This window comes from Odontesthes bonariensis, chromosome 19 (genome assembly GCF_027942865.1).
Source record: "Odontesthes bonariensis isolate fOdoBon6 chromosome 19, fOdoBon6.hap1, whole genome shotgun sequence".
NCBI lineage: Eukaryota > Metazoa > Chordata > Actinopteri > Atheriniformes > Atherinopsidae > Odontesthes > Odontesthes bonariensis.
The window spans coordinates 14764538-14786014 of record NC_134524.1 but is presented as its reverse complement, the minus strand read 5'-3'; the positions used below and the strand labels follow the sequence as shown (position 1 = coordinate 14786014).

The 21477-nt window shown below is 40.7% G+C and overlaps 2 protein-coding genes across 3 annotated transcripts; both read right to left on the bottom strand.

The window, feature by feature from the left end:
- Positions 1-3844: 3844 nt before the first annotated feature.
- Positions 3845-6056, bottom strand: LOC142368836 (DNA damage-inducible transcript 4-like protein). Its single transcript, XM_075451034.1, has 3 exons — positions 5956-6056; positions 5619-5759; positions 3845-5063 (listed from the first exon to the last, which is right to left on the bottom strand). Exons 2-3 carry the CDS (start codon positions 5707-5709, stop codon positions 4573-4575), a joined length of 582 nt encoding a protein of 193 aa, XP_075307149.1. The 5' UTR covers positions 5710-5759; positions 5956-6056; the 3' UTR covers positions 3845-4572.
- Positions 6057-11004: 4948 nt separating this feature from the next.
- LOC142369084 (uncharacterized) lies at positions 11005-18187 on the bottom strand. 2 transcript variants are annotated; one of them, XM_075451323.1, is made up of 11 exons: positions 17956-18187; positions 16351-16410; positions 15244-15381; positions 14864-14968; positions 14472-14561; positions 14138-14158; positions 13385-13438; positions 12472-12573; positions 12279-12303; positions 12115-12197; positions 11005-11477 (listed from the first exon to the last, which is right to left on the bottom strand). In XM_075451323.1, the coding sequence occupies exons 1-11, from the start codon at positions 18008-18010 to the stop codon at positions 11464-11466; spliced, it is 747 nt and encodes a 248-aa protein (XP_075307438.1). In that variant the 5' UTR covers positions 18011-18187; the 3' UTR covers positions 11005-11463. The 2 variants fall into 2 exon arrangements, with proteins under 2 accessions (XP_075307438.1, XP_075307439.1); XM_075451324.1 differs by lacking the exon at positions 14138-14158 and having other exon boundaries at positions 17956-18181.
- Positions 18188-21477: the final 3290 nt, after the last annotated feature.

Below are 21477 nucleotides of genomic sequence, written 5' to 3'. Positions count from 1 at the left end.
AGGGATTCTTCTTGCTCCATTTATTAGTGCTTAGTATGAAGTGTTTCATGCCACTCGTGACACCAAAGTCATGACTTGGCACACATTTTCATTTTATGCCCTTTGCACGGTTTTATGCATGCAAAGGGATGACCTACCTTCAGCAGCACCCTATAAAAAAAAGCAAAAGTGAGACAACGCCCATATGTCATATGCCAGAGATATCCATGTTTCAAGCCAGCAGAGCATTAGTTATGGAGGCGTTGCAGGCTCTAAACCTTCCAGAGGCAGTGTCCTGTAAAGGTCACACACCAGCCAGATAAACATTGTAGTGACACTTCGTTCTCACTGCTGCGAACAGTGTAGCAACATCTTAAAATATCCAATTTTCTTTTTTTAGAGATACATTGCTGTTACATTTGTGGGTCATGTGGCTCTCAAAGATATTTAATTTCACTCAACAGCAGTTGCAACGGTTTATCAAAGTTCGGTGTCCACTTACGACTTAAGATTATACGTCTAACTCGAGTTGATAAAACGTAGGTCAACATGCATAACCAAATCTAGAAGCCAAGACACATTTGTGCAGCCACATTGGTACAGAAGACCAGGCACTCTGTTCTTAGGAAGTTACTTCCTACACTACCTCAGAGTATCACTGACATGACAACATGTTGCAATCAGGTGGTCTCTTGAAATTCGAACATTCAGTCGCTCACAAGATGACTGTTACGCATACATGGCTGTGAAGGCAACGAAAAAAGGAAGGAAAAGCTGGACAGCACTGTCTTTCATGGATTATGAGAAATGCTCAAGTCTTTAAGTGCAGTTTGGCAAAGCAGATTTGAAACTCCACTCATCATAGCGCATGTTACCAACAGTGAGGGCAGATTTGAATTTCGATACTCACAAATGATGTGACAAAACGTCAGTGAGGATTAAACGGAAAGGTCATCTTCACAAACCCACTGATTCAGTGCAACATTCTCTGGATGGAGATTTTATACTCTGGGTATTTTGCTTTGTCACTGTGACCTGCATCTACACCACAGTTTCACTTTACAATCTTATCTATTTCAAATGAAATCCCTTGCCAAACATGAATGGACGACTTCATTCTTTTAAATGTGAAGTGAACATATCTGTATTGCCCATGAGGTGAGATTATGGTGAGATCTGAAGAGCTCTCTGAGGCGTTCAGCATAATATGGTTGTGGATGCCTTTAAGTCTGGCAATTCCAAGGGAAAGAAAATAATCTAAAAGTGCTATAGCTCTCAAACTGCTTATTTGTCCAAGACTGACCGCCCAACCCAGTTAATAAGGTGGGCTGTGTGATGCTAAAACAAATGTACAGGAATCCCAAGGGTTCACGAGGATGTGCACCAAACTTTCTAACTGTTGGTGTCAAGTGCAGGCTTCAGCAATTAGAAAGAGACTGCATAAATTTGACCTATGTTAGAGGCATGCCATAAAAACCCCTTGCAGAATATCACAGGAAAACTACAGTTTGCAAATAAATGTGCAAACAAAGCCCAGGCTCTCCTAATGCGGTCTGGACAGATTAATCAAAGACAGAGTTGTTTGGCAATAGTTTTTCAGGAGAAGAACCAATTGTGAAGCATTGATGCATTGATTTAGATGTGGTGTCATGTTTTAGTGTTGCCTTGCAGCCTCTGGAAGCGTGCAACTTGGTCATTGATTTAACTCTATGTCATGCCTTGTATCAAGGAGTGTTTTGAGATAATGTGAGATCATCTGTCCAAAAAGTCGAAGTCAAACTGGAACAGAATAATGATCCTTAGAACACAAGCAAATCTTCCAAGGGAAGGCTGAAAAAAAGACTTGAAAAGTAGTGGGGGAAAAAAACACAACTTAAATCCCTCCGGTGGGGGTTTGAAGTAGGCAGGAATTGGGCATAAAGGAGGAAAAAAAGGCTCTGAAATAGTTCATTTTTCTCATGTTTGTGAACTGTAGGCACTGACTGAGAATATCCTGTAAATGAACATAAAGTCAAAATGATAATTCAGAGAAAGAAAGTCATTGTTTACGTATGATACATGCAAAACAACACAGATAAACATATTTGGATCTTCAGACACAGTGAGTCCCAGTGAGACATGCATGCTCCCTTCAGCCAAGTTCATCAGATTTCCATCTTCCAAGAAGCAGGCTGTTAAACAGGTCAGGAGGAAACATGGGAACAAGCCCAGCATATCTCTCAGAACTCTGATACAAACAGACCTATCCAGTGACTCTGACCCCGTGGGGATGGAGAGGCAACTCAAAGCGGGCAAACATCTGTAGGCAGAGGACATGTGATCATCTCATCAGTAAGTAAGATCGACTCTTCTCAGCTGTGGCTGCAAAGCCCTCCTTTCCCAGCTCGGCACTGTAACCCACACTGTGCAGGCTGAGATGAATCATGTTGACACTGAGGCTCTCAAAAGCCACCAGCAGATTCACGAGCTTCGGCTAATAAGCTGCCAATGTCAGTACAAAGGAGCTCACATTCTTTTGGTAGTAGCCCTACAGTACTTTTCCATGAGGCCTAAGCTACATTAATTCTGTTGGAGCACCGTAGGAAGATTTGCCACCTCCACATTCTCATGGATGTAAAACACTGCAAGTTATCACATTGACATAAGATTTACATTAAACACCACTGGAGGGTTTATAGATTAAATTAAATCAAGCAATTGGAGAGGCTTAATATAAAGCTACACATTGAAACATTGGGCTGAAACTTTAAGTAGCGTAGCTATATGCTAATCAAACTTTTATAAAAATTCCAGAGCCACTGGAAAACCAGCTTAATAGCTTAACTTTGCATAAAGACAGGAAATGCTGGTCAACATCTTAGCCTAACTTTGAGCATCTCTAAAGCTCAAGAATAAGCCTCGTTTGGTTAAACAACAAAAAAGATGACATGAAACAACTCAAATATACTAACAAAATAACCATGGATGAAACTAAATGTAGACATCTGACAGTCAGTGTAACCTATAAATCAGATAAGTCATTCTCTCACTAACTTGGCTCATCTTTGTAGTGGTATTAAGTATTGATTGTGTTCCTTTCGCCCACTTTAGTGAAGTCTCCACAGGCTCAATAGTGCAGATTTGTAATGCTGATCCACATTAGCAAAGCAAGGGAACAGGATCAGAGGTTGCCAAGTGTGACAAGATGAGCAGTGCTGCTTTGTCCCGCACAGCATGTGATCCTTTCATTAACCTGCTGCAACTGTGTCAGCCTGCTCAGTGTGTAAATGACATGACTACATAATTGGTTACACTTTACTCTCAATGTTAAACCTTTATGTTCGTAACCTACTTTGAGCCTCAATTGCATTTCCAAAGGTTGACCTGGAAGGAAGAGAAGCCTTGGCAAATGTCCCACCCAAGTGAGAAAAATCATTTAACACTCATGGGTCAGACTAAAAGTCCCATAAAAGTTAAGATATATTACAGTGAAATGCCACACTTGATTCAGAGGCAGCATGGTTTTAGACAGTCTTTATTTTTGAGCTTAAATTAAATAAAGCTGTTTCTGTGTAAGCTCTTAGAAACTTTCCACTCTTGAGCAAAAGCTAGTGGCTTATATGTCAATCTGTAAATGCTCATCATACCCATCAGAACTAAGCACAACACATTTTGGTTGTTCACTCTGAAAAAGCCCACTTTGTCCCCCTTTCAGCAGGCTTGGCCCCAACTGCACGACAGACTAAACAAAATGTTCAAAGGGAAGACACAGAATAGGGTCGACGAATGCAAGTGGATTGTTTATTGTCCAACAGACACGTAGTTGCCTTCCACATCCAGTCTTAAAAACAATGGGAACTAAAAAATAAATAAAAGACTGAATGCATTTGGGTGAACAAAACTTTTAATTATATAAATGTTCTGCATTGGAAAAAGGTGCATCTGAGGGAGAAGGTATAAAAATAAAAATTAAATAAAACAGTCACACAAAGACGTCGCTGTGATCAAGTGAAGTATCTATATTTCTATGACTTTTAAGGCATCCACACTCCCAGAGTGTGAGGAGCCCACACCATGACAGCAGCATCTTCACAAGTCTTAAAAACACCCACAGCCCTGAACACACAGCATTGCACAACAAGCTACATATGGCCCCCAAAGACTACATGTCCGCCTCCTAGTCAAGCCTAGGAGCGTTCACTGCTGCTGAACACGCATCAACAAAGTGGCTAGTGTCTTTAACAAGTATACCCACAGTATGTACCTCAAAAAGAAAAGAAAATAAATAGATGTGAGCAGTTTTACATTCATTTGCAAAGAGTACATTTTAAAATAGTGCTCTAGCTACATTATGCTTAGGGAAAAGAACATTCAGAAAATGACAATTTTGCTGATTAAAAAATTACTTTGAGATACTGAAGCAAAACCAAGAACCATTGAGCTTTTTATGAGTGATCTTTTAACCTCACATCCCACGCTGACTGGCTAATAGTTGAACTGAAAACATACAAAAACACTGTAGAAAATATAACACCACTGGGGCAGCACTTACATTTGGGCTAAAGTGCATCTACCCACAGGTAACCCAGTTCTGTAACTGTAAACTCTTGGAGTTCAGCACTCCTCTATCACGGTACCAGCCGAGGAGGAGTACAGTTTTTTCTTGACGAGCCGGAAACCTGGACTCAGTTTAAGTGCGTGCCGGAAAGTCGGGGCAAAGCAGGAGCCCATGAAAAGAAAGTCCCGCAGGCTGGGCCAAGCGGTGCCGTCTTGCTTGAACACGAGAGTCAGCTCAAACGTGGGCACCACCGTTGCGTCGTACGTGATGCTCTCGAGCTGCTTGCAGCCCTTGTCCAGCTCCAGGTGGACGTATAAGACGCACCCACGCAGGCCGCAGGGCTCACAAGACGCCAGCCGCAGGACTTCACGAGCCATCCTCCGCGTCAGCTTCTCTGGTACCAGTACAGAGGAGCAGTGCAGCGTTGTCTTCTTGGCCCGTGACAGGCAGTTTTCAAACATCTTGGCCAGCTGGTGACATGTTCTGTCCTCGATGACGTCTGCAGCCCTCTGGGGTTCAGTCAAGCAGTGATCCCAGTAGTCCAGCTCTGGGAAAACAAGTTGAAGAGTGAGGCACCAAAAGCAGCTGTCTCATGTGAAAAAAAAAAAAAAAACATAAAAAACAAAAAAAACAAAACACCTAGATAAATACACAGCAACTGCAGAATAGATGGTCATGTCATGTGGCTGCCATGCAGAACTAGCCAGTTTTAAACTACTAAAATGATTGAGAGATTGTGGTCCGACTTTGCAGGCCCTCTGGTTAGAGTGAATCATAAGAAGAAGGATGTGGTTGATGCATTGAATGGTACAAAAACGTGTAGAAAACAAAAAAAATATACACATAACAGACTAAAGCAGAAGAAATAAACAGTTAGCTGTGGGCACAAGGCATACAAACATTGTGTTAGCTGTGGCATCAGTCGCAGGCTATTGTGCAGGCAGGCTGATATGATGACTTCATCTCCCCGCCCCCCTGCCCTCCACTGCTGCAGCCATGCACCACACAGTGATAAACAAGCACACAACTGGAAATATCCAGGCTGGAAACGCCGACAAAAAAACCCCCCAAAACAACACACAGAAAGGGCCAGTAAGCTTACCTTTTTCAATGCAAGCCTGGTCATATCTTCTTTCAACCAGCTCCGAAATACATTCGCTGCCTTTGGTCTTCAATGTGCTCGTTGCAACCATGATGGTAATCTTAACAAGCGACTCTTATGCGATTTTTTTTGACAAGTTGCCTGAAAACAGAGGCAGTAGGGTCAATAAATCAGTAGCAGTGGACCTATTTTAAGCAGCGAAAACAACAGCGAAGATCATTATTTTAGTAATTAACTGAGGCTCTTTAAACAAGCCGGTATTTCATTACTCTCAAATGAACTTACTTGAACATTTCATTTTAGCTAGCAGACATGTCGAGAATTTTAAATGACTCACCTTAAACACTATTTAGTGCTAAATAAATTAGTTTAGACGGTTCCCAATAAATACAATCACACATACGGGCCACCTCTCCTCTCGCACACGTACACTGTCACACAAACACACTGCATCAAGAGAGCGGTGTGAGGAATATTTAAACCTTCTTCCACTCAGCTGACCAGAGGGTTTGACCAATCAGAACACGGGCTTATAGGTGGAACCACAGCTCTTTCCCAATTGGCTGACTAAAAGACTTCGAATTAAATAATTGCCCAATTATACTCGTGGAGAACATTTATGTTGCTACGTAGGCTAGGTAACCTGCTGGCTGTTCTGTTCGCGTTGAAAAATGGACAACCGCGTTTTACATTTCACATGGATGGCAAACAAAGCATTGTTTTTTTAAATTCTATTGATTCCAGTGGTTGTTTCTGCTTTAATTAGATAATGGTTGACAACTGGAAAAGCCACATTTAAAAAGTGAAAAAGTGAAGACGTTTTGTGGTCTGACCCCCAAAATATAGTCAGATCTCAAAAGTATAGTTTTGTAATCCTTCCCCACCAAGTACAAAATAACCAAGAGGTCCACAGCATGATGTCTTAAATTAAACTTTTATTCTATTCTTTATTCTCAAAGACTTAATTATACAACAATATGAAATGATTTGCAAAATGTTGACCCAAAACCTGCACATGTGGCATTTGAAGAGGGAGAAAACCCTTTGCCTGGACAACTGAGCCAGCATATCTTATCTTATTGTGTTTGTGTGTGCATGTGAGTGTGTGCATTTGGCAGGTAAAACACTGGTAAAACACTGACAGTTGCTCAGCTCGTCAGCAGTTTATCGCTCATCACACACTGTCTCGACAGAGATTTCCTTGCAGTAATTAGATCTGGCTCTCCGGCCCCCAGCAGCTCTGCTGGCTAAAAGGTGCTGGAATCCGGTGGGTGCGTTAGAGAGACGCTCTCTGCCTGTCACATGGGGAGAACTGGATATGTCTCGGAAAAAAAAGTCACATTCTTCAGTTAGTGTTGCAGCGTTTGTGGAGGCAGACATGTCCTGTATAAAGTAATGTAGCCTGTCAGAAAAACATGTCATCTGAAGTATTCTGCTTGAAAATAGTTGATGACTACTTCAAACTACAGTATATTGAATATTTCATCACAGCGTATGCATACATGACAAAGAAAAAAATCATATCCAGACCAAAGCTCAGAAAGACCACAGTTTAAAGATCCATAGCAATCATTGTGATGAAGCTTTCAGTGAGATTTTGACCTATATTTATGGTGGTTAAGCTCTGCTGCTGCTCTGAGCAGCTCTGAGCTGTGGCTTACAATCAGTTGACAGCATTTTGCAATGTGAAATAAAAACTTTACAAGCAGTTCATCAAGTTAATGCTTAATTAAGAGCAGGTCAAATGAGATACTTTTAAAATCTATAATGCTGAGAGTGAGCATCATTGAAATATACATCTGATGTGAGGATCAAGTTTTAAAAAAAGCTGCGGCATGTAGATACATTGCATGAGACCTATAATTGCCACAGTGCTCCTTTCTTATCTGTAGGCTGACATACTTTGCAACAATGTGGGTTAACTGTGGAGCCAGGGTGAAAATAGAAAATGATGATTACTGCAAAGTTGAGAGCAGATGTACAAATCCATATAGTGAGCGGTATGCAGGAGAGAGCCCATTTAAAGTCTGTGTGAAAAGTCAGACAAGTAAAAGATTAACTTGTCACCTGAAGACATAAAGTTAAAGATGGCCCGTTTTGTTAGAATGGTGCAAACTCTTATTTTATTTCTCACCTTCTACACTTTTAAAATAATAAAGAGTTTGGGCACTTATCTCAGTATTCAGTGACAATCACTTGAACAAGTATCACTTGTAACTAGGGCAAAGCTTTTGCTGTGAACAACTTGGAACACGTTGTGTGTACTGTAAACGCTGCTCTTTTGTCCCTGCCCACAGATTTTTGATTGTGTCCTGGCACAGTACACCTCAGCTTCACCCTTTTCAGCCAATAATTGCTTCACAAAAGAACATGGAGACCACGCCAAATGTCGAAACTCAGACATTTCACTATTTCATGAATTTTTTTTGCTCACGTTGAATTTGATGGTCACATACGGCTTCTTCACTGCACTTCGCTCTTTGATAGAGCTTAAACCTGCTTTTGTGGCAGGCAGTGTGAACTGTGTTCACAGACAATAATTGTTTTTCAGATAGCGTGACCTCTGCCCCTCTTTACTTCTGAGAGACTCTACCTCTCTAGAGTGCTCTTTTTACACCACATCATAGCCGCTTTCGGACAGACCGTTCTAAGAAAGTAGTTATCAGAACTACCCTCCTCGAATTTCGTTCTGATAACTATCATTCCCCAGCGGAACTGTTTCAGTCTGCATTCGCACATGAGTCGGGACCTGATAGGGACTGATGCGCCGCGCGCAGCCGTCTGCTTCAGTGACGTGTTAGCCGTTAGCCGTTTAGCGCTACATTCAAACACAAAAGAAAACGGTAAAAGTAAGGAGAGTAGAAAAAACACCACCAAGAAGCTAATATGGAGACCGGGGAGGCCACCGTGTTCATGTTCTGCATGATGGTGATATTAATCATGGACGATCACATCAGGCGTCTAATATCGAGGCTGGAAAAGCTCACAGAGAGAGTCAGGAGATACTTTTTCATTTCATGAAGTAAGAAAGGAGAGCAGAGCGCTGCAGACAAATGAGACCAGTGTAAGTTTAACTTATTAAACACCCGCCGGTTGTGTCTGTGTCTATGAGGAAACATTTCAGCCGTGATAGCATGACATGGGGCGTAGCTACCGACCACCACACACCTCCGTTAGATTCGTTCTATAGAACCATGAAAAGACCCGACCTCGGACAAGGAGCTAAATAGTTATAGGAACTAAGGGAGAAAGCCCCGAGTTCCTGTATGTCCGAACACGGGAGAAAACGGCCCCGCAGATTAAAAGGTTATTAGAACTGCCAAAGGTTCCTACAGTCCGAAAGCGGCTCATGTTACCACTCTGTTGCAAAGTAACCTCCTTAGCTGCAAAATGTTCCTCCGGTTGATCTGTTTTTGTATCACTCACTTTCCAGTCTTTTGTTGCCCCATCCCAATTTATTAAATATTTTTGCTGCCATCCAATTCGAGATAAACTAGTATTTAAATAGTAAATATCTCACTTTTAGCATTTGATGTGCTTTTCTATGTTCTATTGTGACTAAAATATTGATTTTTAGTGGGAGGTGTGTATTAGGAGTCCTCTGAACTCATGAATGCAACAATGTTCTGCAGCTAAAAGCTCACAAGGTCTGTGTTTACCCTCTCCTCTGCAGGATCGATCCATTTTTTTTTAGGTCAGCACTTTTCTTCTGGCACGGAGCTTTGTAACAACTTGTTGCAGGTCACATATAACTTTGCACTGTGTATCAAACATGAGGTGTTTGACAAAAGCGTAAACCACGTGTGCTTTTGACCTTCACTGCCTGATGGTGAAGAGAATCAACCAAAATTTGTTTGACAATTTGCTCCAACTCTTGCTTCCCTGAATGCGGCTAAAGATGAAATGTGCCGCGTCTCAGGTTACTAATCCAGCACAGTTCAGATGAACATTCAATCATCCTGTGAAGGCACTTGGTATGCCAGGCTCGCACTACTCTCCTTCCAGTGAAACGTGCCACCTGTGAAGCTTTTTTGCTGACTTGCATTTCACTCCAGTGAGAGACAGCCGACTGCATGTGCAGAGAGTGATATACATGTGAGCCATGCGCACAGCTACTGACATGTCCACTAAGAGCCACCAAGAATAGAAAGAGAGGAAACATTTTATATAGTACAGATTCAGAGAGGCAATATGACCTTAGTCATGATAATTCGTACACATTCTGATCCTCTTAATGTGACTGATCTTGCCAGACAGCTGCGCTTCAAACATTTCTGTCAAAGATTAAAAAATGAGATGAAACAGTCGATTCAGCCCTTTTTATTTCTTCAATTCCCAGCCAAACACTACAAGTCATGAGATCTATGTATTCTCAGCTTCTCTTAATGCAACAATAAAAATGAATAATGACGAATAGAAACTGGAATTTGATGGTCCATGTATAGTTGGCCTCATTATTTAAAAGTGATATGAATTATGGTATGCAGACAGCCAGCAGTGACATCCTGATTGTAGGTCAGCCAAAAGTGGCAAGGCAATGTGGGTGTGTTTTATGGGCCTTTCGCCAACCTGCTCATTGTGTCTCTGAAAGAAATGTAGCCACAGTGGAAGCTGTCTCACCTTACCAAGGCCACAGACAGTTTGTTCTCATGAGTATTTCTTTATGGGGAGAAGATCTTTTTAGTCTGGGTGCTGATACCTCCCTCCTCTGTCAACAGCCCCGTGAAACTTCTCTGCAAACACATAAACTTGTGTTGATTATCTGCTCCCTCTGGTGGTGAATCACTAAACTCCACCAACATTCGCCCTACAAAAAGAAGAACAAGGCATATATTTTCCATGCTGACAGAATCATTTGATCGTTGCTTCTGATTAATATTAAGAATGAACTTTTATTCACACATTGTCATTGCCATGAGGATTATTTTAATAGATATGCCATGGACATAGTTATGATCTAAACGTTTACTTTTCATATATAATTTGACCCTAAAATCAAATTCGACTTATTTCACAGCAGTCAACAGAACAAATCCGATGAAGTGAAGCTCCAAAACAGAGCCATTATCAAGTGGTTTATTGGTGAGTTTGAGGTTGACAGTCAGTAACTTCCAGCCCAAGGCTTTAGAGTAATTACACTCATCTGAATCTGTGTAATATTCAACCCATCTAAACAAAGCTAATCTGCAAACCAAAACTTTACAAAGGAATCTCGCTTGAAGATACTCTTTTTATCACAGCAAAAATGGACTCCACCTACAGAGAGCCTGTTCTTATAAACAGCTTTTGTGTGAAACCGACAGACAAAAAGAATTACAATCTATGTAATACTTCAAGAAAGATAAATGATGGGTGAGAACACAACCAAAGGAGGACGATAACGCGATGAAATAAAGTGATTTATTCCATCAAATATGTGACAGATCTGAGGTCAGTGCACTTTACAGGAAACATGTTCGTGGCCCAACACATACAGTTGACAGAGGTCAGTGATGCAGCGATACTTTTCATTGAATAAAGCCTGTATAGATAATAAATCATCATTTCCATTTAATGTATTCCACAGGCAGTGAAACCCATTTCAATTTAAAGAGCTTTGCAGTCCTTGCAGTGAGGAATGCATTTTCTATTTGTGAGTAAAGTTTTCCGACTTCATAAATCAGCTTCCAGCTTACACAATCACACATGAATACTTTCCTGCTACTCAAAATATTTCCCCAAATTTGAAAACAGGAAAAAAAGAAAAGAAAAAAATCTACGTTTCTCCAGAACAGCAACATTGTGGGCGAGTCTTGTCGTTTTTCCACTCGCCGATCTCGATGTTGCTGCCTTTCGTTTTCTTTTTCTATCTCGCAGCAGCTGAAACACACCATAAGGAAATGAGATTCAGATGAGACCGTGCATAGAAGATTTATAGGTGGAGGTGTTTCCCCAACGTTTTCAGAAGTTTAAAAGCTGCAAAACTCTGTACCAACAAAGACACTTTCTTCATTTGCAAAATTCCTAAAGCATTAATCCATTTCCCTGTGTAGCTCTCAGCCAAAGCTTCCAGGCCTGAATGCAGTAAGGAAGGAAGACAGGACATTCAGTGCCCAGATTTGAAACTTTTCATTTTTTTCACAGGCGGGATGAGGGAGTGTGTGTGTGCACACCCGTGGACGAGTACGTATATTCACGCACGCCTCCAGCGTCTGGGGCATGCTGACATTTACTGGCCGCACAATAGCTGCTGTCCAAAATAATCCCTGTTTATGTTAGGAAGTCCCTATCTTTCAAGCCCTGCTGCTTGTTTTAGGGTGGGGGCGAGAAATCACAGGAAACACCTTCTGTTGCCCAGCAAAGCCCCCAAAGCCCATACAGTACAATGAGATATTAAAAGCCTGCCACTTCCCTGAAATAATTGCAAGTTTGAGTCTGAAGAAACAGCTTCACCGAGTGATGGAAGAATGTGCAAACAGGAGGAACTGTCGCAGGAAACAGAGGGAAGGCAGCTCACCATTTTCCTCTCCACCTGATGACTTCACTCCGAGGAGCATGACACCATCTTTGGAGCCTTCAGGCCTGCTCTGGAAAGACGCGCTGAGGAGGAAACAGTCACATATATTTTGCTGGTTCACACACACTTGAAATATAATCTAGCCTTTAAATGGTCAAACTCACTTCTCAGTTCCAGTGTCAATGGTTTCTGATGAGCGGGAGAAACAAAGGGAGAGATCAATGTTTTCACTGAAGTAACAAAATGACTACTTACAACTTACACTGATAGAGTGGAAGCATTCAGAGACAGAAATGTTTTTAAAAAGCCATCTCAGGTTGGAAGTTGAATTCATTTACATCAAATCTGTGCATGTACCTGTGTGATCGTGTACTTTCTTGTGATTGAATTTAAGGAAGATGCCAGCAGCAACTGCAACCAGGCCAACAGGGAGCGCAATCCACCACAGCTTTTTGTCCGCTGGTAATTCAAGAACAAGAGTGGTCAACATCCATGTAGGTTAACATGCATCTGTGGCAGACTGATGTCTAAAAAATTGGCAGAAAAGGGATACAGCAGTGCCAGCTCCGATTCCTAAACGCATACCTGTGTGTGAGGGGGAGGGTGTAGAGTCAAAGTCAAGCATTTTAAGCCAATGAGATATTTTGTGATTATTTTGTCCAAGGGAAAAACTTCAAAAGTGCATAGTTTGGGGAACAAAGATGAGTTTTTAGTGGAACTGCTGCCACTACTGTTGGAGTGGCCATATTGGTCTTTTTGTATGGGACATGAATTTACTTTAAAACTGTAAAAACTGTGCATTTTGTAACAGTTTTAGCTGAAATACCTCTAACCCTGGGGGGATCTTAATGAAAGACGGATGAAAGGTTGTGTAGTTACACTGGGAATGTCGAGAAGGTACAATAATTATAGCAACCCCACTGACCAGACTCTGGTGACAAAGTCAATTTGTGGTTGACACTCTGGTACAAATGAAAGAATTCAACAACTGGATGGATTGCTATGAATTTCTGCACTTATATGTGTGTTCCCCTCACATAAATCTTAGAGGCCGTCTTCATTATTTGTAAACCTGTCAATCTGGGTTTTTACTCACCCCGAGTCGTTGAACGAAATAAGCCCAAATGTGTGAGCAACTAGAAGTTTTTGGTCAGCTTTCTCCCCTTTGTGAGCTATCAGGGTAATTATAAATGATCTGATCTTCTCTTCATTAGTTTGATTCATGACAACACGCGCAGTTACAACAGTGTGGTGACAGGGTACAACTTACCAGCTTTCGGTGGAGCCTTTTCGCCATCTTTTCTTTCACTGCTCTCATTTGGGGCTGTTCGGAGTTAAAAAACAATGAGTGGGATTCGGTAAGTTGAAACTTTTAAGCACTTTAATTCTTGTTAACAAGAAGTTGTATGCAATCCGACAAAGATCAAAGCGATGCTCAGTGAGCAGTCCTCTGAGACAGCTTCTTATAAGTCTTGATAAGTCGGTTCAGCAGTGTTTCACTTGAGGGAGTTGAAGCTGCAAGAATTCCCTCTTATCTCAGAACTAACTTAGAGCTGCTCTCGATTTAACACCAATTATCACATTCCTTACAGCTTGCTTGAGCACTCATAAGATGAAGAACAACCTGGTCGCATAGTAACAGACTGGGACATGACATCTATATCATGAAATCAATACTTGTGATACAATAATATCTGATTTTTTCCCAACTGGCACCAACACGTTCTTGATATGTGATGCTATCATACTAAAATTAAGTAATCAGTTAATACCACATACACAAAACAAAAATGGTCTTTTAATATCCCTCAGCTGCAGAGTTAAGAATGAATCTGATATCCACTCATTTACATTAAATTCGTGTTACGGATACCAGTTGATGTTCTTCCACACAGACAAGCTTTTTTATATAGATTTTCTATGTTACACTTTTGTGCCTGAATGAAGATTGAAAAGAAAAAGAAGGAAGAATTCATGTTAGAGGGCTAGATAATAACATAACATATGCAAATGCACACAGTACCTGAAGCAGAAGCAGCTGAACCTGCGGATGATGAATATCAGTATGTTATCATTTGAAAAGAAAAATCTAATCAATACTTTGACATGGGTTTGGGACGATGGGGAAACAAAAATGTGCTCCCATATGATGTTGGTAAGTTGCTGTTTTTGCTTTTCAGTGCTCTCCTATGATCCTAACAAAGCTGAAACTAGTTGAGATCCAAATGTCATTTTAAAATGCAATGTTGCATGCAACTTGGTTATACTTCCCCCTAATACCAGTAAATGTCAAATAACCAAATGGAAGAAAATTTCGAGTACAACTGTTAAACTCAATGTGCCAAGTCGTATCTCACCTTGAGCTTCTGTTGTCTTGGTCACGTCCTCATTGGTATTTCCTTGGGAACTAATTCCAGCTTCGTTGTTTGAACTTGAAACCTGAACAGCTGAAAAAAAGAGAATACAACTGATCTCAAGAGTATCGGTTATGCCCACTAACTTATCCCAAAACCATAAAACAGGGCAGAAGACATAATTCTGTACTGACTATTAGATTAACTGGTTTTATAAAGTTGGGCCCAGTGCAACAAATCTCATGTCCATTGTTGCACACTGTTTTTGAGTACTAATGGAATCAATTTAAATCCTCTTTTACATCATTGATACGCATGTGATAAATCATGGCATCCTACTGCGAATCGTCAACAAACCAATCAACACGAATAAAAAGATTAACAGAAAGACTAACTTTTATTAGGAGTCGGGGTAACTGAGTCATTCAAACTTGGCTGGGATGTAGACGCTGCCGTAGGTGAAGCAGTGTTCATGCTTTGGGATGAAGGTTCAGTTTTACCTGTAAGGAAAAAGAAGGCTTATATCTTCAGACTACATTTTCTGATCATTTGAATCATATATTTATATTCCAGGCATTTTTCCACAAAACAGTTCTACATCCCTACTACACCACGAATTCCATCAACTTTGCACGTGAGCTAGAAACTGTAAATGCACATCCATTTTATATCACATAATGGATAGTGAATGGCCTCCAAATTACAATGTCACAAATCATGCCTTGAGTTTTATTAATTAGAATATGAGCAAACGTGTTGCTGGACTTTAACTCACGGTTATCAGGAGTTGTGCTTCTGTTATTAGGAGAAGTAGCGGAAGACACTGGCATTGTTGTTGGTACTTTTGTTGCTATTGGTGATGTTGGTGGCGCTGCAGATTCAGTTGAACCTTTTGGTGTATTTGTTGTTCCTGCTGTGATGGAAAGAGAGGCGCCAACATGTAAATACGTATAGAACTGTGGAAAAAAGGAGGCCTATCAGAACTCATGGGCTCAATTTTCCACAGAATTAAACTGACCACTGTAGTTGTTAAGAAAATTAAACAAATGTTTAACTTTATTTCCAGAAGATGTTTGCCATTCATAATTACTCTTGAGGGGGTTAGAAAAGAGGTTAGCTAAAAATCAGCTAGCGAGCGAGCATAGCAGCAAGATCAGAAACAGGGAAAAGGCAGCATGTGTATCAGAAATGTTAAAATATCCATCAGCAACACCATTAAATCCTGCTTTTTATCTTGATAAATCTCCACTGTTTAATCCATAAAGAAACCATGATCATGTGACAACATCAAGCTGATATTTTATTGCAGCTGCCAGGCAACTAGTGGATATCCTTGGACCTTAAAAAAAAGATTCAGTTGAAAAAATAAAAATAAAATCCAAGGCTCTTCTTAATAGTCAAAGAAGGCTACATTTATGAGGACTGTTCTGATGTGTTTTGCAATATGTTTGAAATGAGAAATTTGTAAGGATGCTTCTGTATAATCTTTGGTGTCCAACCAACAGTTTGGATCAGGCAGCAGCATCAAGCACCAACATAACATAACAACAACATAACAGGTCAATGGTGTTGCAGCAGATTTTTAAATATCTGTTCTTAAACTATTTCCCAGTATTGTGGTAAGCTACCCTAACTGACTACTGATTTAAGCCTATTCTTAACTCTAAAATATGAGGGTGGTATTGATCTTGAGATAGTCAGCGCTATAGAACAAATGTGTGCATATATCCATAATGCGTTTTTTTTTTTTTTTTCAATGATTATATGCTAACCTGGTTCTGATCCTTAAAATCAGTCTACTCCAAGTGACTGATGAAGCTGGGAACAGGTTGACAATTCTATCTGACATTAGACTGTTTGAATGCTTTGATGTCATACTCACCGATACTGGTAAATACCAGGGTTGTTGTCTCAGTTTCATTGGATGATTGAGTTGATGTAACTGTAAAGCAGAAACACGACTGTGACCTCACAGAAATATCTTAGACTTGTGACTGTTGCATACTGTGCACAAGTTTGCAGAAATTTCCCAGACATCCAAGTATTTTGTTATTGATAAGACATGCAAACATATTCACTGACAGAGCATACTGGGTCAGCGTTCTCTACATCCTCACCGTCTGAGGTCACAGACTGCTGTGGCACAAAGACACAAGCGTAAGTTTGTCTATGTGAGACATTTCCTCAGACAGACGCGCAGGTTTTTTTATTTCCACGTTTACAGAATTCCTGTTTGGCACAGCTTTAAAGTTCAATGTCTGAGACAAAGACATCCTTTCTCCAAGTGTTATATTGGGGATGAAAAGTCAAGATACAAATAGAGGTTGTGCCATGTTGAGGTGGACATCCTCTGCTCCAAGTGTGAAGCTGCATCCTGTCGGACACACAATTGTTGTCCCCTGACCTGCGTCAGGCTTCCTGTCTTCACAACTGTCTGCTGTGATTTCATTCAACATATTTCACAGCAGAGTGGCGGATGACAGGCCTGTAAGTCACAGAAACAACAGGGTGCTTTGAGCATTTCTTGTAAGTCGGTTCAGACACGCCCATGTCACCAGTGTTTTGGGTTGAATCCCAAAGCAACTCTAATTTGCTTGGACCATGTCAAGATACCAATGCTTGGAGCGAAATAAAAAAGATTGAAGTCCTCAGTATTTGCTCCGGCATTTCCAAGTGAAGCCTGCAGTAATTCTGACCAGTCCGAAAGGCAGATTGGCTCAAGAAAGGGTGTTTCCTCCAGATGTTTACTGCTGGAAGTCGATTTGCTGCCAGCTGGGACCTTTGGGTCTCAGGACAATAGTCCCAGAGTCTCTGTGAGAGAGGGGGCAGTCTGGTTCCCACTGGCTATCTGCTGTCAGATCCCCTATCAGACCAACGCAGGGTAGTTAAAAGTTCTTTTGGCTCTGCACAGGTAGAACAAACAAATCATGTGCCAATATGTTTGTCTTTTTCTTCAGCCAAGACCGGCACCTTAGATTTTTCTTTGATAAATTTAATACATTTCTAAATGTATTACACTTTTGCTTGATATGGCAAAAATAAATAAATAAAAACAAACAACTACTTTTTCCAAGTTGTTCATGGAAAAAATTGCCGCAAAAATAAACATGCTCGCACACGCATATCTCAGCCTAGATAAATGGAAATACACCCTCTGGGTAGATGTATCAAAGGCAACGTTCAAAGTGTTTGCCTCTTTTGAACATCGTTGTGATCTTTATCTTTGTGCATACCAAGAAAAAAAATTCGGTTGCATTTGGGGATTAAAAGCGAGGATAAAACATGTAATCTAATCAGCCACGGGACAGACAAAAAGAGATGAATTGTCTTACAACAATGAAGGCAGTCACTGACAGAAGAATAGCTGGCTGTAGAAGTGGCTGGACGGTGCAAGCTTTTTAGATTAGTTTTTCTTTTTAGATCCAATCGACAAGGCCTGTTTTTAATGTAGAAACAAGGTTGAAGTCAAGCTGAATCATCGCCCTACCTGTGAAGACATGAAGAAACGACAGCAGGAGAACAAGAACCCTGATGGACTTCATGGTGACTGTGTGGCTGCGATCCCCTCCGACTTCTCCCACAGACTCAAGCTCAGTGGTCAGCGCAAAAGGTGTCCAAGCCTGGGCACTCCACCGCTGGTGTTTATTTTCGCGTTTCCTTTAGATAAAGAAGGGGAGGAAATACACTGGCTTCCCCTCCTGACGTAAAGCGGGTGTATGAGGAGACTAACACAAGGCAGCCACTTGGTGCAAACCTGAGTCCATTTAACAACAATCTCAGTTTGGAGTAATGTGTTTGAGGCAACTCCCATCACTTATTTTTTCCTGCTCCAACAACACTTGACCAGTTGGGAGGGGGCTTACCAGAGACAGTACAAAAGCAATTCATTAGTGATGTAAGTAATTATATAAGACAAACAAAGCCTCAAAGTTTGGAATAAGTTAGGATAGACGCACTTCAACAGATTTCAGACTCGCTCTGGTTGTTACAGCAACACAGAGCTAGAAAAAGAAAATTGAAAAGAGATACAATCACAAAATGGCAGTTTGTTTTGTCCAATAAAATCTTGAACAGATGATAAACACTTGACAGCCCAAGGGAGCTGCACAAATACCAGCCATGACGTCTCACTATTCTTCACTGTTTCTGGAACAATGCCTTCAGAAAGTACAGAGATAAACTTGCTGCTGCTACTGAAACAGCTTTAATTCTACTAATGAATAAAGCGAGTACTTTCCCTCACCGACACAGTCCTAATGGTCATTTTCACATATTTTGTCATGTATCAGACTCATCTTGAGATGGATTTAATTTATTTTTCTTATTGCTCTACATATAGTTCTCCACAAAGCAACAGTTTGTGTGTTTTTTTAAAATGTAAAAGACTCAAAACATCCATTTATTTGAGGATAAAGACTCTAAAGACACGAGGAAATGAACTCAGAGGAATCCTTCATCTATCAGTGTTTGTGTGCGACTTGAAAAGAGTGCAGCTTATCAATTTACTGAACATAATGAAGAAGACACACACACACACCTGTCTGTATGAAGTCACACAAATGACCATTTATAAGTGCATTAGAGTGAAAACCAAGCCACAGGGGTGAGAGAATTGCCCGTAGACCTGCGAGGCAGGATTGTGTCAACACACAGATCGGGAAAAAATACAGGGAAAGATATTTGGCTGCTAAGCTCAACAGAGAAAGCAGGGATGGAGGGTTTTAGTCAGACTGGTGACAAACAAGCCGATGAGAGCTACTGTACGGATCCAGAGCTTCATTGTGGAGATGGGGGAGCCTTTTGGGAGGGCCCAGCGGAAAGTATTCTTCACTCATTATCACATAAGGGCCTATTGTTAGTTTTCCTAAAGGCAACTCAATTACTCCCACATCCCGAGAGGCAAACTCCTCTTATCTGATAAACAGATGGATCTACACATGTTGTATGAAACTAGACATGGCATTAAAACTTGTTAGTAGCATCACTAGATTATCAAAGAATATAGATAAGAGTAAAAAGCTTATTTGCAGTTTTTCTGTCATGATTATGCAGGGGAATACTGACCTGCTCCATAGCTGCCTGCTCACCTTCCTACGGCTCAAGCACCTCCCCTCAAAGTCCCACCGGACTCCTGCAAAAGTAAAAAGAAACATCTCGAATTTAATTCAACCCCTGCATTAGTCAGTGGAAATTCTTCCAATCGTAAATCAGGAAATGACCAACCTTTCTTCTCTCGCAGAGACTCTTGCCTCCCATCTGGACAAACCCTTAGATTCACTGACCACTTTCTCATCACATGTTCAAAGAAACCTTTGAGAGTGCATAAGAGTCCGCTTTTTACCGCTTACCTATTCAGCATCGTAAGTTGGGGCAAAGTTTCACATTTTGGACGCCAGAAAACGCAGGAGTTCATTTAGGGAGAAGTCTTTGAAAACAATGTAAATGCCCAAATGATGAAAACGTACGTCTTTTCCTACAAACAAAGTGATATTTAAAATGGAGTTGCTTGGCGAGCATGTGCACACCTTACAAATTTTTCAGACCATTTTTAGAGCAGCAGAAATGAAAAGGAAATAAAAATATATATATATATATATATACATAAAATTAAATTTTGTTTATCTGCCTTCATGATATTTAATTGGGGATGCTATAAGCAGTACTTTGAGATTACTTTGATTTACTGGCATGAGATTGGCTCATATGCTGCAACAGGCTTCAAAAGGCTGTTAAAGAAAACCGCCAACATACAGAATTCCATCTGTCCTCCTCTTAATAATCAGCTTTTCAACACAAACCGGTTATACGTCTTGTGTGTTTATCTGTTGCCGATAAAGAGTCATTAGTGTTGATACTCTCCTCTCTGAGCTGTTGCCTCTTGTTTGCAATGGCACCACTTATTTATTTTTTTTAATCCACTTTATCAAAAGTACTTTCCTCCAAACTAGAGGAGTCATTTCCCGCTGTTCATACAGCAGTTGTTTTGATTTAGAAAAGTGAAACATTCGCCCCACAAAGAACAGCTCAATAAATGTGGTGGAAATAATCCGTAGGCGCTTTTCTACTTTTGCACGTGAGCACAATTTTAGTCACGAAACTAGAGTTTTATGCATCTGGCCCTTGAAGTTATCCAGTCAAAGTCTGAATCTGATGCCAGTTTGGCATGTCTGTGGAGGCGGTTCCACACTGAGCATCCCCATCCAGTGCAGGTTTTCCACGTGTCCAAGTAAGGAAACTTTCAAGGAACGAGTGTGCCAAGATGTTTCCTGAGAAGATTTGAGGCTGTCACTGTTACAGGGGATGATTTTAGCTGGGCACTAAATGCACACTGAATAGATTGGAACTTGAGTTCTTTTATTTATTTGAAGTGATGATGATAATGCACATTGTGGGACTCTTCAGAGGGTCTGAACATTTTCCCGTTGGCTCTGTAATTTGAAAGAATCATCTTGTCACTTTCTATCTTATTTATCCACACAGATTATAATGACTTTTCAGCTAAGTCGTTGAGACCCAGAGATTTTTCCACTCCTCGGCTCATTGTCGCCTTCACAATAAGCGAACTCACTTGGCCTTCATGCTCTTCCCTCTGTAGGTGCAAAAAATTTGCTCCTGGTTTTTTGGCGCTCCCTTAAAAAAAACAGGATGACAGAGTTTACTTCCTTTTGATGTGAGCATTGTGTTTAATTACAGATGAAACCAAAGAAAGACACTGAAAATTAAAGGGACACAAGGGGGGAAAAAACCTTTTAACTAAAACGTTTTGAAGTTGTAGAATTGATTCATGTCAAAATGTAGGATTTTAATTTCAGGTTTTAAAGGACATTTAAATATATTAGAATTTTTGGAAATGCATACAAGCAAAGTCGATGTAAATAAGTAATATGGAACAATGGATATGTCATTTTGACACGGTTTGACTGGTATTTTTACAAACTAATTCCAAGCGTATTCCGATCCTCGCTTAGAAAAGATGATCTTTTTTGCTCACGCACGCAGGTATGTTTGT

Coding starts and splice junctions, on each gene's coding strand:
- LOC142368836 (XM_075451034.1), bottom strand. CDS start 5,709: ATGGTTGCAACGAGCACATTGAAGACCAAAGGCAGCGAATGTATTTCG. Junction 5,064..5,618: donor CCAGGCTTGCATTGAAAAAG/GTAAGCTTACTG, acceptor TTGTTTTCCCAG/AGCTGGACTACTGGGATCAC.
- LOC142369084 (XM_075451323.1), bottom strand. CDS start 18,010: ATGAAGTCCATCAGGGTTCTTGTTCTCCTGCTGTCGTTTCTTCATGTC. Junction 14,159..14,471: donor CAAGACAACAGAAGCTCAAG/GTGAGATACGAC, acceptor CATCATCCGCAG/GTTCAGCTGCTTCTGCTTCA. Junction 13,439..14,137: donor TTCAGCTGCTTCTGCTTCAG/GTACTGTGTGCA, acceptor AACTCCGAACAG/CCCCAAATGAGAGCAGTGAA.